The 15,033-nt window shown below is 36.8% G+C and overlaps 1 protein-coding gene across 2 annotated transcripts in view; it reads left to right on the top strand.

Moving 5' to 3' along the window:
* MTMR2 (myotubularin related protein 2) overlaps window positions 1-15,033 on the top strand; it is a 106,224-nt gene that overhangs the window by 66,393 nt on the left and 24,798 nt on the right. For both annotated transcript variants that reach the window (XM_023585968.3, XM_023585967.3), the window contains one exon: window positions 152-235. In XM_023585968.3, the coding sequence (XP_023441736.2) occupies window positions 152-235 (84 nt within the window). The remainder of the gene's footprint in view (window positions 1-151; window positions 236-15,033) is intronic.

Genomic DNA, 15,033 nt, shown 5'->3' with positions numbered 1-15,033 from the left:
GACAAAAACTAAAACAATGTATAAAAAGGACATCAATACAAAATACTTTTGCAAATAAATAAATCAAAACTTTGGGTATGATAGGGTATTTTTGATTCATTACCTCCTTAAATCTCTTTTTCAGCAATGAACTCTTTTTGCTTTTTTGTAGCCCCTCTTTGCTTTTGAATACAAAGAAGTATTCCCTGAAAATGGGTGGAAGCTATATGATCCTCTTGTAGAGTACAGAAGGCAGGTATGTACTTCTTTACTTTGAATTTCAGCATATTCTTTTTTTTTTTTTCCACAATGAAACTTCATGGGTAGCAATTTCCAACTTTTCTGTTGTGTGTGTGCGTCTGTGTGTGTGTTTTAATGAAGGCCAGTCCTAGTTATTTGGCTGCCTTTCAGTTTCTTTCAAACTACTTTTCAGAATATGTTAATGGTCTTTTATGAATCTTTACTTATCTAAGAGTTTACAGGTATAACAGTTTAAAAACATTTAATATTTAAAGAAATATATATAATGGTAAGTGTACTTAAGTTTTAATGTTCTTATGTGCCATTCAGCATTTTTCACTTAGATTTTTTTTCTTGAACTTTTTATTTTGAAATAATTTTCAACTTACAGGATAGTTGATAAAATAACACAAAACCCATACAGAGAACTCCATCCCTGGTTCTCCACCCACCCCAAATACATCAATTTTAACAGTTTGCCACCTTCACTATATCCTCCTATCAATCCATCGCTCAGTCCATCTGTGTGTCTATCAATTTTCTAAACATTTGAGAGTAGGTTGTATTCATATTCTCCTAGATTGTACAATACTTCCATGTGCATTTCCTAAGAACAAGGATATTCACCTATGTAATCCCATTAAGTACAGTTGTCAAGGTGTAGGTTTTTCATAAGTCTCCAAAATGTCCTTGGGCGTTTTCTTCTCCATTAATACATCCAGGCCAGGATCATGTATTGCGTTTAATTGTAATTTTCTCTAATTGCTTTTAATTTTTTTTGTAAATTGTGGCAACATACATACAACATAAACTTTCCCATCTCAACTACTCCCAAGCATACCATTCAGTGGGAGTGATGGACCCTCACCACCGTCCATTACCAGAACTTTCCCATCACCCCAAACACCAGTTATACATTAACTCTGCATTCCCACTGCCCCCCACCACTGGTAACATGTACTCTGTTTTCTGTCTATGAATTTGCATATTGTACCTATTTCGTCTAAGTGAGCCCATACGGTATCTGCCCTTTGTCTTACTTCATGCAACATAATGTCTTCAAGTTCACCCATGTAGTGGCATTGTTGGAACTTCATTCATTCCTTTTTAAAGCTGAGTACTCTTCCATTTTAACCACATTTTGTTTATCCATTCATTTGCTGAGAGACCTTTGGTTTCTTTTGAAATTTGGTTATTCTGACTAGGCTGCATTGAACATTGTGTATTAATATCTGTTCAAGTCCCTGCTTTCAATTTTTCTGGCTCTGTATCTAGAATTAGGATTGCCAAGTCACATGGTAATTCTGTACTCAACAGTCTGAGGAACCGCCAGGCTATTTTTCGCACCAGCTACACCATTTTACATTCCTACCAACAATGTACAGGGTTCTTGTTTCTCTGCGTCCTTGTCAGCACTTTTTATTTTCTGTCTTTTAAAAAGTTAATAATAGCCATTCTAGTGGTTATGAAGTGCTAATTCATTATTTTCATTTTTCCCAATGGCTAATGATGTTGAGTCTCTTTCTCTTCTGTTCCACTGACCTGGCTGTCTTTGTGCCAGTACCACACTGTTTTGAATCACTTTGCAGTACAGTTTGACAGTGGAAAATGTGAATCCTTCAATCCTGATCTTCTTTTTCAAAATTGTTTTGACTATTTGGAGCCCCTTGCAGTTTCATATGAATTTGAGGATTGGTTTGTTTTTTTTTTCACTTCTGAAAAAAAGGCTGCTGGGGTTTTGATTGGAATTGCATTGAATTTATGTATTGCTTTGGGAAATATTGACATGTTAACAGTATTAACTCTTTGAATCCATGAACATGGGATGTCTTGCCATTTATTTAGTTGTATTTACTTTTTTCAGCTGTGTTTTTTAGCTTTTAATATATAACTCTTGTGTATCCTTGGTTAAATTTGTTCCTAGATATTTTATTCTTTCTGATGTTATTATAAATGGAATGGTTTTCTTAATTTCCTTTGGCTTTTTCATTCATATGTATAGGAACACACTTTTTTTTAAAAATCCCCCCTCCCCTTGTAGTTTGCTTACTGTCTGCTCTTTGTGTCCATTCACTATGCGTTCTTCTGTGTGTCTGTATTTATTTTTTATTTATTTCTCTCCCCTGCTTGCGGCTTGCTTATCGTCTGCTCTCTGTGTCCATTCGTTGCACGCTCTTTTGCATTTTTACTTGTTTTCCTTTTTTGTTGCTGTTGCATCACCTTGCTGAGTCGGCTCTCTGTGGCGCTTGTGGGCGAGCCTGCCTTCACAAGGAGGCCCCGGTGTGCGGACGCTGGGCCTCCCATATGGTAGACGGGAGGCTCATATGGTAGATTGAGCCACAGCCACTTCCCCACAGTTGTTTTTGTATGTTGATCTTGTGCCTTGCCACTTTGCTGAAGTCTTTTAGCTATAATACTTTTCTTGTGGATTCCTTTGGATTTTTTATATATAAGGTTATGTTGTTTCAAATATAATTTTTTGAGGTTTTCTGTGTCTTCTTGGGTCAATTTTGATAATTGGTGTATTTCTAGGAGTTTTTCCATTTCTTCTAAATTATCTAGTTTGTTGGCATGCAATTGTTCATAATATTCTCTGATAATCCTTTTTAGTACTGTAATGTCATTAGTAATATCACTATTTTCCTTTCTGATTTTATTGATTTATCTCTTCTCTTTTTTTTTCTTTTAAGTCTAGCTAATGGTTCGTCAGTTTTATTGATAATTTTTACAAGAACCAACATTTGTTTTGTTTATTCTCTTTTCTGTTCTCTATTTCCTCTATCTCTACTCTAATTTATTTCCTTTCCTGTGCTGTTTGGGTTTACTTTGCTCTTGTTTTTCTAGTTTCTCAAGAAGTGATGTTAAGTTATTAACTTGAAATTTTCTTTTTAAATATAGTCATTCATAACTATAGATTTCCCTCTGAACATTGTCTTCACTGTACGCTATAGTTTTCATATGTTGTTTCTTTTTTTCCTTTGTTTCTGAGAATGCTTAAATTTCCCATCTTATTTCTTCTTTAACCCACTGGTGGTTTAAGAATGTGCTATTTAATTTACATATATTTGTAAATTTTCCAGTTGTTTATCTGCTGTTGGCTTCTAGGTTAATGACATTGTGGTCAGAGAAGTTACATTTTATAACTTCAGTGTTTTAAGTTTTGCTGAGACTTCTCTTTGCCCTCACATATGACCAGTCCTAGAGAATGATCCATGTGCTCTTGAAAAGAATCTGTATTTTGTTGTTAATTGTGTGTGAAGTGTTTATATATGTTGGTTAGATCTAGTTGCTTTTATTCATGGTGTTTTTCAAGTTTTCTCTTTCCTTATTGATCTTCTGTTTATGTGTTTTATCCAGTATTGAAAGTGTTGTATTGGAATATTCAACTATGATTGAATTGTCTGTTTCTCCTTTCAGTCTGTCAGTTTTTGTTGGGTATATTTTAGCATCCTGCTGTTTGCATAGATGTTTATAATTGTTAAGTATTTTATTGACACATGACACCTTTCTTTTATCTCTTGTAATGGTTTTTGATTTAAAGTCTGTCTTATCTGATGTTAGTCACCCCAGGTCCCTTTTGATTACTCTTTGCATGTAATATTTTTTTTCAATTCTTTCACATTCAACCTCTTTCTGTCTATGGATCTCAGCTGAGTCTCTTATAAACAGCATGTAATTGGGTCATGTTCTTTGTCCATTTTGCCAGTCTCTGCCTTTTGATTGAAGAGTTTGATGCATTTACATTTAAGGTTATTACTGACAAGGCAAAATTTACTTCTGCTATTTTATGAATTATTTTTTGTAAGTCTTAACACTTTTTGTCTCTCCTTTCCTCCATTATTATCTTCCTTTTTGTTTAGATGGTCTTTTATAATGAGCTATGTTGAATTACTTATCTTTTCCTTCTGGGTAGTTTTTTAAGATTTTTTTTTTATGGTTACCATGGGGAGTACATTTAGAATCCTAAATCTATTATAGTGTCATTTGTGGTGATTTCAATTTGACTTCAATTGCCTACACATACACTATACCTATATCCTACTGTCTCTCCCTTTTATGTTCTTCTCACACATTACATCTTTATGCATTGTATGCTGAGTAACAAAAATTGCAGTTGGATTTTTAGTCTTGTAACAGGTAAAAGACTATGTTACAAATGAAAAATGAAATAATAGTGGCATTTATATTTTTCCATATTGTTACTTATAGCGGAGGTCTTTATTTCATCCTACAGCATCAAGTTCCTATTAGTGTCCTTTCCTTTCACCCTGAAGGATTCTCTTTTGCATTTCCTGGGTGGCCTGTCTAGTGGTAATGAGCTCCTTCAGTTTTTGTTTGTCTGAAAATGTTAATTTTCCCCTCATTTTTGAAAGATAGCTTTACTCTGGAGTATTATTCTTAGATAAGTTTTTTTTTCTTTCAGCATTTTATGTAAGGCTTCTACTGCATTCTGTCCTCCATGAATTCTTTTGAGAAATTGATGTTAATCTTATTAAGGATCTCTTTTATGTGACATGCCACTTCTCTTTTGTTGTTTCCAGATTTTGTCTTTGTCTTTGGTGTTCAGCGGGTCATTTATAATGTATATATATATATTTTTTGCCTGTGTAATTCTTTTTTTTAAACTTTATTTGTACACCTAATAATTGAAAATATAAACAATAATTTAAAACTAAAAAAGAAAATACAGTTGAATAAAAACATACATTCCTCAATTAAATGTACTGGATACATATAAAATTTTTTGCATCATGCAATATGTTACACAATATATTTGGTTCACAGTAACACAATCATACAGTATTTGTCCTTTTGTGTTTGGCTTGCTTTATTCAACATAATGTCCTCCAGGTTCATCCATGTTGTCAAACGCCTGATGACTTCATTTTTTCTCACAGCTGCATAATATCCATCATGTGAATACACCACAGTTTGTTTATCCATTCATTGGTTGATGGATACCTGGTTTGTTTCCAGCTTTTGGCAATTGTGAATAATGCTGTGAACCTTGGTGCACAGATTTCTGTTAATGTCACTGCTCTCAGTTTCTCTGGGTATATACCCAGTAGTGATATTGCAGGGTCACATGGCAAGTCTATATTCACCTTCTTTAGGAACTGCCAAACTGTCCTCCACAGTGGCTGTACCATCCTGCATTCCCACCAACAGTGAGTAAGTGTAGTTTGCTGTCTTTTTAATAGTGGCCATTCTGATAGGTGTGAAATGATATCTCATTGTAGTTTTGATTTATATTTCCCCAATCATTAGTGATATCGAGCATTTTTTCATGTGTTTTTTTGTTTTGTTTTGTTTTGTTTTTTGCCATTTGTATTTCTTCTTTGGACAAATATCTATTCAGGTCTTTTTTGCCCATATTTTAATTGGGTTGTTTTTTTATTGTTGAGTTACAACATCTCTATATATCCTGGATATTAAACCCTTATCAGACATGTGATTTCCAAATATACTTCTCACCCTTTTGACAAAGTCCTGTGAGATACAAAAGTGTTTAATTTTGAGGAGGTCCCATTTCTTTTTTCTTTTGTTAAGCATTTTGTGTGTAAGGTCCAAGAAATCACCACCTACTACAAGGTCTTAGAGATGTTTCCCTACATTTTCTTCTAGTAGTTTTATGATCCTGGCTTTTATGTTTAGGTCTTTGATCCATTTTGGTTTGATTCTTATATTGGGAATGAGATCTTTCTATAATGTAAGTTTTTGTATATCTGTTTAGGTTCATCTGGCTTGGCATTCATTGAGTATCTTGGATTTATGTATTTTTATCTTTCATCAAATTTGGGAAGTTGTCTGCCGTTATTTCATAAATATTTCTTCTGTCCATTTATCTCTACTTCTGCTTCTGGGACTCCTATTGTGTGTATATTGGTATGGTTGATGGTGTCGCACAACTTCCTCAGGCACTGTTCTTTTTTTTCCCCCATTCTTTTTTTCTTTATACTAATCAACCTGGACAATTTAAATCGTTTCATCTTCAAATTCACTGATGGTTTCTTTGCTCCCTCTAATCTTTTGAAACCTATTGAAGTATTCACTTCAACTGTTGTACTACTGAATTCTAGAATTTCCATTTGGTTCTTTTTAACAATAGTACTTTATTGGCTCATAGTTTCAGAAGCTAGAATGCTTGCTTCCTCCGGGGTTGGTGTAATCTTGCTCGCTGGCAGTCTTTTGTGTTCTTGCAGTGCACATGCAATGTCTGCTTTGTTCTTTTCCATGGTTCCTTAACTTCACTCTTCTTCTGACTTTTGCTCTGCTCATTTGGACTCTAGTAATCCAGACTGAAGTCCAGCTTGAGTTAACTGGGTTACACCTTGCATGATATAACATCTTGAAGAGATCTTATATACAATTTGATTAGTAATTCCAGAGACTAAGCTTCCTTTGAAATATTTTCAATCTTTTCTCCTATGGCTGTGTCATACTTTTCTTCTTAAAAGTTTCCAGTTTTGTTTTTTTTTTTGAGGACTAGGCATTCTGGAATTATGTTGTGGTCACTCTGGACATGTAGTTCTCCTGCTTTTCTGTCTTCTGGACCAAAAGAAGGGAAAAAAGAAAGAAAGGAAGCAGAAATGAAAAAAAAGTTAACAGATAAAACACTCTCATGCATGCACCCACAGACACACACACGCATGCACCAATGGGCAAAAAGAAGTAGAGGAAAAAAATGAGGTACATTTGCTTCCTAAATGTCTTTTTATGTGCCAGTGGGATGCTGAAGCTACTGCTGTTGAGGCCAAAAACAAGCCAGTATCCCTGCTCATCCCTCAGGGATCTACCAAGTCCAAAAACATAAAAGAGAGAAACTAAAAACCAACCAGCCAAAAAAAAAAAAGAAAAGAAAAAGAGGTGCATTGCCTCTTTATGTCCTAGTAGATGTTGGTGTAAGACCAGAAGATGCTGCTGCCAGTGGAAACCAAAGTTAACATCTGCACTGAGCCTTTAGGGATCTGCCAGAGTAGACAACATAAGAAAGAGAAAGAAGCCCAAGCAATAAAATGGTGCACTGGTTGTTTAGTTGCTGCTTGAGCCCGGAAGCCCCTACTGCTGCCTCTGAGAAGGCGTTAAACAGGCAGCCTCTGTGCTGGGCCTGCTGGTACCTGCCTACCAGGAAATGCCCACACACAGAAAAAGTGGGGAAAAAAAAGAAAACCAGCTCAAAAGGTGTACTAGCTCTTTTTAAAATAAAAAATATTTATTTTTAACTTTATTTTTAAAGAAGTTTTAGTTTACATAAAAAATATAGGGGATTCTCTTATGCCCCACCCCCTCCTCCTCTCACATTTTCCCCTATTAATAGCATCTGTCATTGATGTGGTACATTTGTTACAATGAGCAAATATTGAAGCATTGCTACTAACTATGGTTTGTGGTTTACATTATGGTTTATACTTTGCACTGTACAATTGTATAGGTTTTGACAAAATGTATAATGGCCTATATCCATCTTTGCAATTTCATGTAGAATAATTCCAGTGTCCCCAAATACCCCATTATACCTGTTCTTCTCTCCCTCTCCCCTCAGAACCTCTGGTGACCAATATCTTTATATCAATGTTACATGTTCTTCCATTGCTAGAATAATAAGTCTACTTTAGTCCATAGTTGCATTCCCCCTTTTGTTTGGTCATTCTGCCATCTTGAGGATCTTGAGATGGTGATGTCTACTCTGCTTCCAATTGAGGGGTCTTAGATCCCAAGGGGGCAGATGGAAGGGACTGTCTTGCTTGCTGTCTGTTTTTTGGGATGGGCATTGTCCATCATCATCATTTTGTTAGTTGTCCTGGGTGAGTCAGATGAACTGGAGAGCGGCTATTGACTACAACTCTGCTGAAATTCAGGGCTCAATTGGCATATGAAGAGATCAAAGATTTAAGTTTCTGGAACTTATATTTAATGGTATTGTGCTAATTATAAGTTCAAATACGAGGGACAGAAGAACCGTGTGTGGGGAAATTATAAATAAGTCTAATTCTGTTACACTGGGAAAATAGGTTAACGTATATTCCTAGGTAAGGCCCACTGATGGGGTGCCAATTTCCTGGGGTTGTCTGCCCTGCTTAGTTTCAGATGTCTCTAGGGCCCTCAGGAGCACCCCTGTTTGAGGCATTGTTTACTGTGGCAGTCAGTGAGATCCTCCTGAGACGTGTATAAGTGTAACCTCTGAAATTACCTCTCAACTCACTTTGAAATCTCTTAGCTGTAAAAACTCTCGTGTATATATTATTTCCCCCTTTTCATCAAGGTCTTTTTTCAAATGCATCACTAGTTGGTGCTTGGTAATAGTCCCTTTGGTACCATGTAGGGTCATCCCTGGGAGTCATGTCCCACGCCTTGGGGAAGGCAGTGAGTTTATATGCTGAGTTTGGGTTAGAGAGAGGCCACATTTGAGTAATGAGGAGGCTCTAAGGAGGTAAATCTTAGGCAATATGTATTACTTGGCTAAGTTTCAATTTTTAAGAACAAGGTTCCTAAGTACAAGCATTAATATCAAGGGTTTGGCTTATCGGTCTTTTGCTAGGCACTGCATTTGTACTTTAGAGAGTCTTGCCATTCTTTTAGAGAATGTAGCAGGACTCCCTGGGATGGGAATTTAATATTTTGTTGGTTATTGTGTAGCTCTCCACCCACTGAGATAATAGCCCATGACCACATGAACACATATTCCATTGAGGCGTGCCCCAGGTGCATCCTTCCCTACACTCACTCCACCACTGACACCCTGAAGCAGTGATCCTTCCCTCTTATAATCATTGTTACTCCAAAACCTCCCCCAAAACACAACCCCCCAAATTTCTTGCATTTCATGCCTTTCTTCACTGTAATGTCTGTTATCTTTTATGTATGTTTACAGTTTTTTCTCTTTATGTTTCCCCAGTGTATTTTTTTGTTTTTTCCACTTTATTTTCAAAGAAACTTTAGGTTACAGAAAAGTTACATTGAAAGTACAGGGACTTCCCATATTCCCTATCCCCTTCCTCTCTCACATTTTTCCCTATTAATAACAGCTCACATGAATATGGTACATTTCTTACAATTGATGAATAAATATTGAAGCATTGCTACTAACCATGGTCTGGTTTACATTAAGGTTTATATTTTGCACCATGCAATTTTATAGGTTTTGACAAAATGTATAATGGCCTGTATCTGTCACTGCAAAATCAGTTACACAATTCCAGTGTCCTAAAGATGCCCTGTGTTCCACCTCTTCTTCCCTTTGCTCCCCTCAGAGCCGTGGTAACCACTTAGTTTCAGTTTGTCAGGCATAAGCTTCATAGCTACATGCGTTCATATTGTGGGCTGGACATCCTGGCCTGTTTTCTTTTATTAGGCACTATCTATGTACTCTAGAGATTCTTGCCCCTCTATTTGAGAACATAGCAGGACTCTCAAGGATGGGAGGTCAATATTTTGTTGTTTGTGTGGATCTCCACCCACTGAGATAACACACTATGACAAGATGAACACTTCATATTCCACAGAAGCCTGCGCCACGTGCACCAGCTCTTCACGGCCTGGTGGGTGCTGCTGGTGGGTGCTGCTGGTGGCTGGAAGCGCCACTCAGGTCTGGAGCTGAGGCCAGCGTCTGCACTGGTCCCTCAGGGATCCATCAGCCCTGACTTGTGGAGGAGGAAGTCTTCTCTGCCAGGTCTGTCCTCCAGTGGCCACGCAGAGAATCCTGGCTGCGTTGCACCAGCCTCTGCAGCAGCTGCTGCATGGCGAAGGGATGGTGTCTGGGCACTGGCTCATGCTTTCACCTACACCAGAAAACTCTCAGCAGCCTCTTGCTTCCTCTGGCACTCCTTAGTAATTCTAAATGTTCTTTTTTATTCCAGGGTAACCAGCTATTAATAGTTACTTCCCATCTTTTTTCCAGCTCATTCATTTTTCTAGTAGAGGGAGTGGTTTATAAATCTTCCTACTCCACCACTTTGTTCTTGCCCTCTAAAAATACTTGTTCTGTATATAATTTATCTCCACATAAAGTTTAGAAAGTTTTACGTCTTGACAGCAGATGCACTATACTTTTGTTAAGTTATGCCACAGACAGCATTGATTTATTTTGTTCCATAAACATTATACCATTATAGGAACACCTCCTTTACATTTTGACATGAAATCATATCAGTCATACTCTTCTATATGCAGACTAAAACTTAACTCCTGCTTTCTTCCCATAATCTCAACCCTACTTTGATTCAGTTCAATTTGATGAATGTTTATTGAATGTCTGCTGTATCCCTACAGCAAGAATGACTTCATTCTGTTTGAGTTGTAATTTCTTCACCAGTGTTTGTCAGTCTTTGGAGGTATCATCTCTTTTATTTTTTTAGTATTTTTCATGATCCTAGAGGGAAAATACTACAGCTGTTTACTTACTGCTGTGTGATTACAGTGCCTATAACAGAATAGGCAGTCAAGGTCTGTCTGTTGAATGAATGATTGAAGCAAAGGAGGGCGTAATGCTCATGGTCTGCGTTCTGTAAGTATTTTAACCAACAACTTCCCTGCATTTGTAGGTTTTACATAACAGACACTCATTTGGTGCATATATATTAATTCACTCAATCTTCATAAAAATTCTGTGAGTTGGTACTTTCATTATTTGCATTGCATTTGAATAAACGGGTGCCAGGACACCGAGTGACCTACCCACAGTAACACAGGCATCAGGTGTGGGAACCTGGATCTGAATCTAGGCCGTCAGTCTCCAGTGTCCATGCTCATCACCACCACGTTACAGGCTTTTCCCCAGTATCAAATTCAGTCGTGACTTCTGGGTTTCTGCTGCTGAGAGGCTGTCATTTCTTGTAAAGAAAATTGTCCGTTATAGCTATAGTAAGGAATTGCAGCTGTTACTAGGAAATATGTTTTGTTTGTATTAATCAGATAATTGGAAGAATACAGTTTTAAAATTGACTATAATTATAACAGATGAGGAGGATATTAAAAAATCCTATTTACATTTCATGGAGATTGTGTACCATAGGATAGTTTGGAATCTCATGAGTCATACTTACAGTGAGTGAGTTGATAGTAGATTGAATTCCTTCGTTGGTCTCAGGACAAGGGTGATAGAAATAAAGCCTAGTTTTTCCTTGGTGGGACTATATGAAGACCACCCTCCTCATAATTTAAAAGAGGATTTCAAAGGGCTGGATCTTCAGGGTAAGAGTAACCTGGAATTACAGCAGAGCTTGACCACATGTGAAGTCTAGATTTGTGTTACTGCATGTTTTAGTATACTGAAGGCTTTCTCTTGGACTAAAGTGAGCCCATACTGGTAATAATATCCTTAGGTCTTTAGCAGGAACAATCAATTAAAACTTCTTAGCCCTGAGATCATTTATATCAATAAGTTCTCAAATATCAGAATAGCACAATGTGTAAGATAACCAGGTATACAAGAGAATAAGACACTGTGAGTGGGAAACAGCCAAAGGAAGAAAAAATAGCCATTATCATCAAAGAATCAAAAGTTAGACTGTTAGGTTATTTATCAAAAGCATCTATGGAAGCAAGAGGACAGTGTAGTTTTATCGTTAGTTTGTTGAAATAAAATAACTGCCATTGGGGATTCTATAGTCTGTAAATATATCCTTCTGAAATGAAGGTGAAATAGAAATGTTTTAAGGCAAACAAAACCAAAGAGGGTAAACACTAGGGAAATTCCAAAGGACGAACCTCAGGCAGAAGGAAGGTGATGCCTTCAGAGTGAAAAGAACAAACCGAGAGCAAAGATAGTAGTAAATGAGTGGTAAGTCTATGTGAAAACTGGCTATATAAAACAATAATAATGTTTTCTGTAATGTACAACGTATGAAATAAAAATATATGACACCAGGAGCATGTACTTCATAAGGGCTAAACCAAGTAAAAATGTTTATAGGCCGTTAGAGTATCTGAAAGATAAGGGAAGATATTTATTAATGATAGAATCTGGTAAGATTGCATGTTATAACTTAAAGCTGTAAATGAATGTGTTAGAAAAGAAAGGCAGGAGATTAATGAGCTAAAGTCCATCTTAAATTACAAAAAGAACAATAAAGCCAAAGAAAGTAGAAGGAAATAAAATTAAGAGCAGAAATACAGTATACAATATACAATGAAGATCAACAAAGACAAAACAGTTTCTTCAAAAAATTACAAATTAACAAACCTCTAGAGATACTTCAGAAAACAAAAAGATGGTGCAAGTAGCCAATACTAGAAATGGACATGGGGTAGCATTATAGATGCTTTAGACATTAAAGATAGTGTCAAGATATTATGAACAATTTGTCAGTTAACATTTTTTTATTTTAATTTTTAAAAGATTTATTTATTTATTTACTCCCCCCCCCCCGCCGGTTTTCTGCTCTTCGTGTCCATTCGCTGTGTGTTCTTCTGTGTCTGCTTGTGTCAGCGGCACCCAGAATCCATGTCTCGTTTTGTTGCATTATTTTGCTGCGTCAGCTCTTTGTGTGTGCGGCGCTATTTCTGGGCAGGCTGCACTTTTTTCATGTTGGGTGGCTCTCCTTACGGGGCACACTCCTTGCGCGTGGGGCTCCCCTACACGGGGGACAGCCCTGCGTGGCACAGCACTCCTTGCGCGCATCAGCACTGTGTGTGGGCCAGTTCTACACCGGTCAGGAGGTCCTGGGTTTGAACCGTGGACCTCCCATGTGGTAGGCGGATGCCCTATCTGTTGGGCCAAATCTACTTCCCCAATTAACATTTTTTAATGGAATGAATAGTAACTTAGAAAAATTGCCAAAACTGATTCAAGAAGAAATAGCAACCGTGTATAATTCTATATTCATTTAAAAATTGAATCTGGGATAAAAATCTTATCATAAAGACCTATGCCCAGATTTCAGGGACAGGCTCTACCAAACGTTTTAGGAAGAAATAATTCAAATTGTATATAAATTCTTTCAGCAAGCAGGAAAAGGACTTTGCCTCTCTCAACATTTGCGTCCAGCATCCTTGAATCATTAACTCTATGAGAGGGAGCAGATGTAGCACAAGTGGTTGAGCACCTACCTCCCACATGGAAGGTCTTGGATTCGGTTCCTGGTGCCTTCTGAAAAAACAAATGAGAAAACAAACTGAGATATGCTGATGTGGCTCAGTGGTTGAGCACCGGCTTCCCACATACGAGGTCCCAGGTTCAATCCCCAGCCCCGGTACAACAAAACAAACAAACATACAACAAAAAGACCAGACTCTATAAGGACAATTAGAGACAGGAAAATTATAGGTCATTTCTACTTATGAGCATCTCTAGAAATGCCAAATCAAATTCAGTAGTATACAAAAGGGATAATGCATCATGACCAAGGTGGTTTGCTATAATATTAGAAAACCTTTTCACTTACATCATGACAAAAGCAGAATTAAATCTCTAAATCTGATTATAGTGTGTTACTTTTCCTATACACCTTCAGTACATCGTTTTCCAATGAATCTCTTTATGGCAAAACTTGAACCCTATCAAAACAGGTTTACTGTTATTTTTTGGGAATTTAGTTTCAGACACATTGTTTCTTGGAAATCATTAGATTTGATATCCAAATTATTCTAGATTTCAGATATGAACACCTTAAACTGTGACTTTTGTATTTAGATTTCTTAAACTTTGCATTTTAATTATAAATCTTCTAATTTAAGTTTGTTTCATAAAGCCAGGCAGAATAATAAACTACCATTAGAGTACTATAATACAACCAAATGTTTTGAAGCTGTTTTGTTACTAGAATCACACGTGGAAAGTAAAATTTAAAATTCTTCATTCATTTATATCATACCATCAATTCATAAAATATGAAACAGTATTCAAAATAAATGCGAATCAACTGAAAATAAGAGTCAACAAATAATGCTGCAAGGTTTATGCTAATATAGTGCCAGAGAAAGGGAGGAAGCAACCAGAACCTCTGAGAGTCTTTAGAATTATAAAAATGAGATACAGTCTTTGGGAATCTGGTGCAAATTGCTGTCCTAGCAGTGTTCAAAGCAGATAATGTAATTGTGTCCAGAAAAAAGAACAAAAAGGGGAAAAAAAATAAATGAATGAACTATATATAGAAAGAGAAATACCTGAAGAATGTGATACATTCCTAATGGTAGCAGTTTGGGAATGGGAAGTGGATGGGAAAGCAATGGGAGTTCCTCCCTGGGGTAGAAGATGGCACATGGGGATCTAGGAGATGGATGTTTCCCAGGTCGTCTGACCCTCTGAACTGACTCAATTTTTCTAAGAAAACTTTAGAAACACACTTTGCTTCTTATGGAAGCTTCCTTGTGATTCACTGGTTTATTCATATATTCATTCGTTTGTTTGTTTATTTGTTCATGAAACACCTACTAAATACTAGGGCTCAAATGGAAACAGACACAGCCCTGGTGCCAAAAGAGCTTATATTTAATGGATGATTCAAACATGGAAACTGACAGTTCCACTAGTCTGTGATGAATGCTCTCATGGAGCACGTAGTCAAATGAGAGCAGGAAGCCACGTGAGAACTAAAAGTAGCTTGGTATGGACTAGACCAGCATATAGAGCAGCAAGAGATGGGTCTGAAGGAAACTGGATTGTGAAGGGCCCTGCTAAGTCCCTTAAAGGATTTTATACTCTATGTAAAATACAATAGATAGCCTTCGGTAGTTTTTAGGCAGAGGAATTGCATGATCACTTAAATTTTTTTTTTTTTTTAATTAGCAACTTTATTTCAGATTCACAGAAATAAAGAACAGAAAAAGGCAGCTCCAAAAAGATCTTTTTCAGGTACTTTCAATCTAATTCCAGCT

This window comes from Dasypus novemcinctus, chromosome 27 (assembly GCF_030445035.2).
Source record: "Dasypus novemcinctus isolate mDasNov1 chromosome 27, mDasNov1.1.hap2, whole genome shotgun sequence".
In the NCBI taxonomy this organism is placed as follows: domain Eukaryota; kingdom Metazoa; phylum Chordata; class Mammalia; order Cingulata; family Dasypodidae; genus Dasypus; species Dasypus novemcinctus.
Note: the sequence above shows the minus strand (reverse complement) of the source record. Positions and strands in the feature narration are given on the sequence as shown.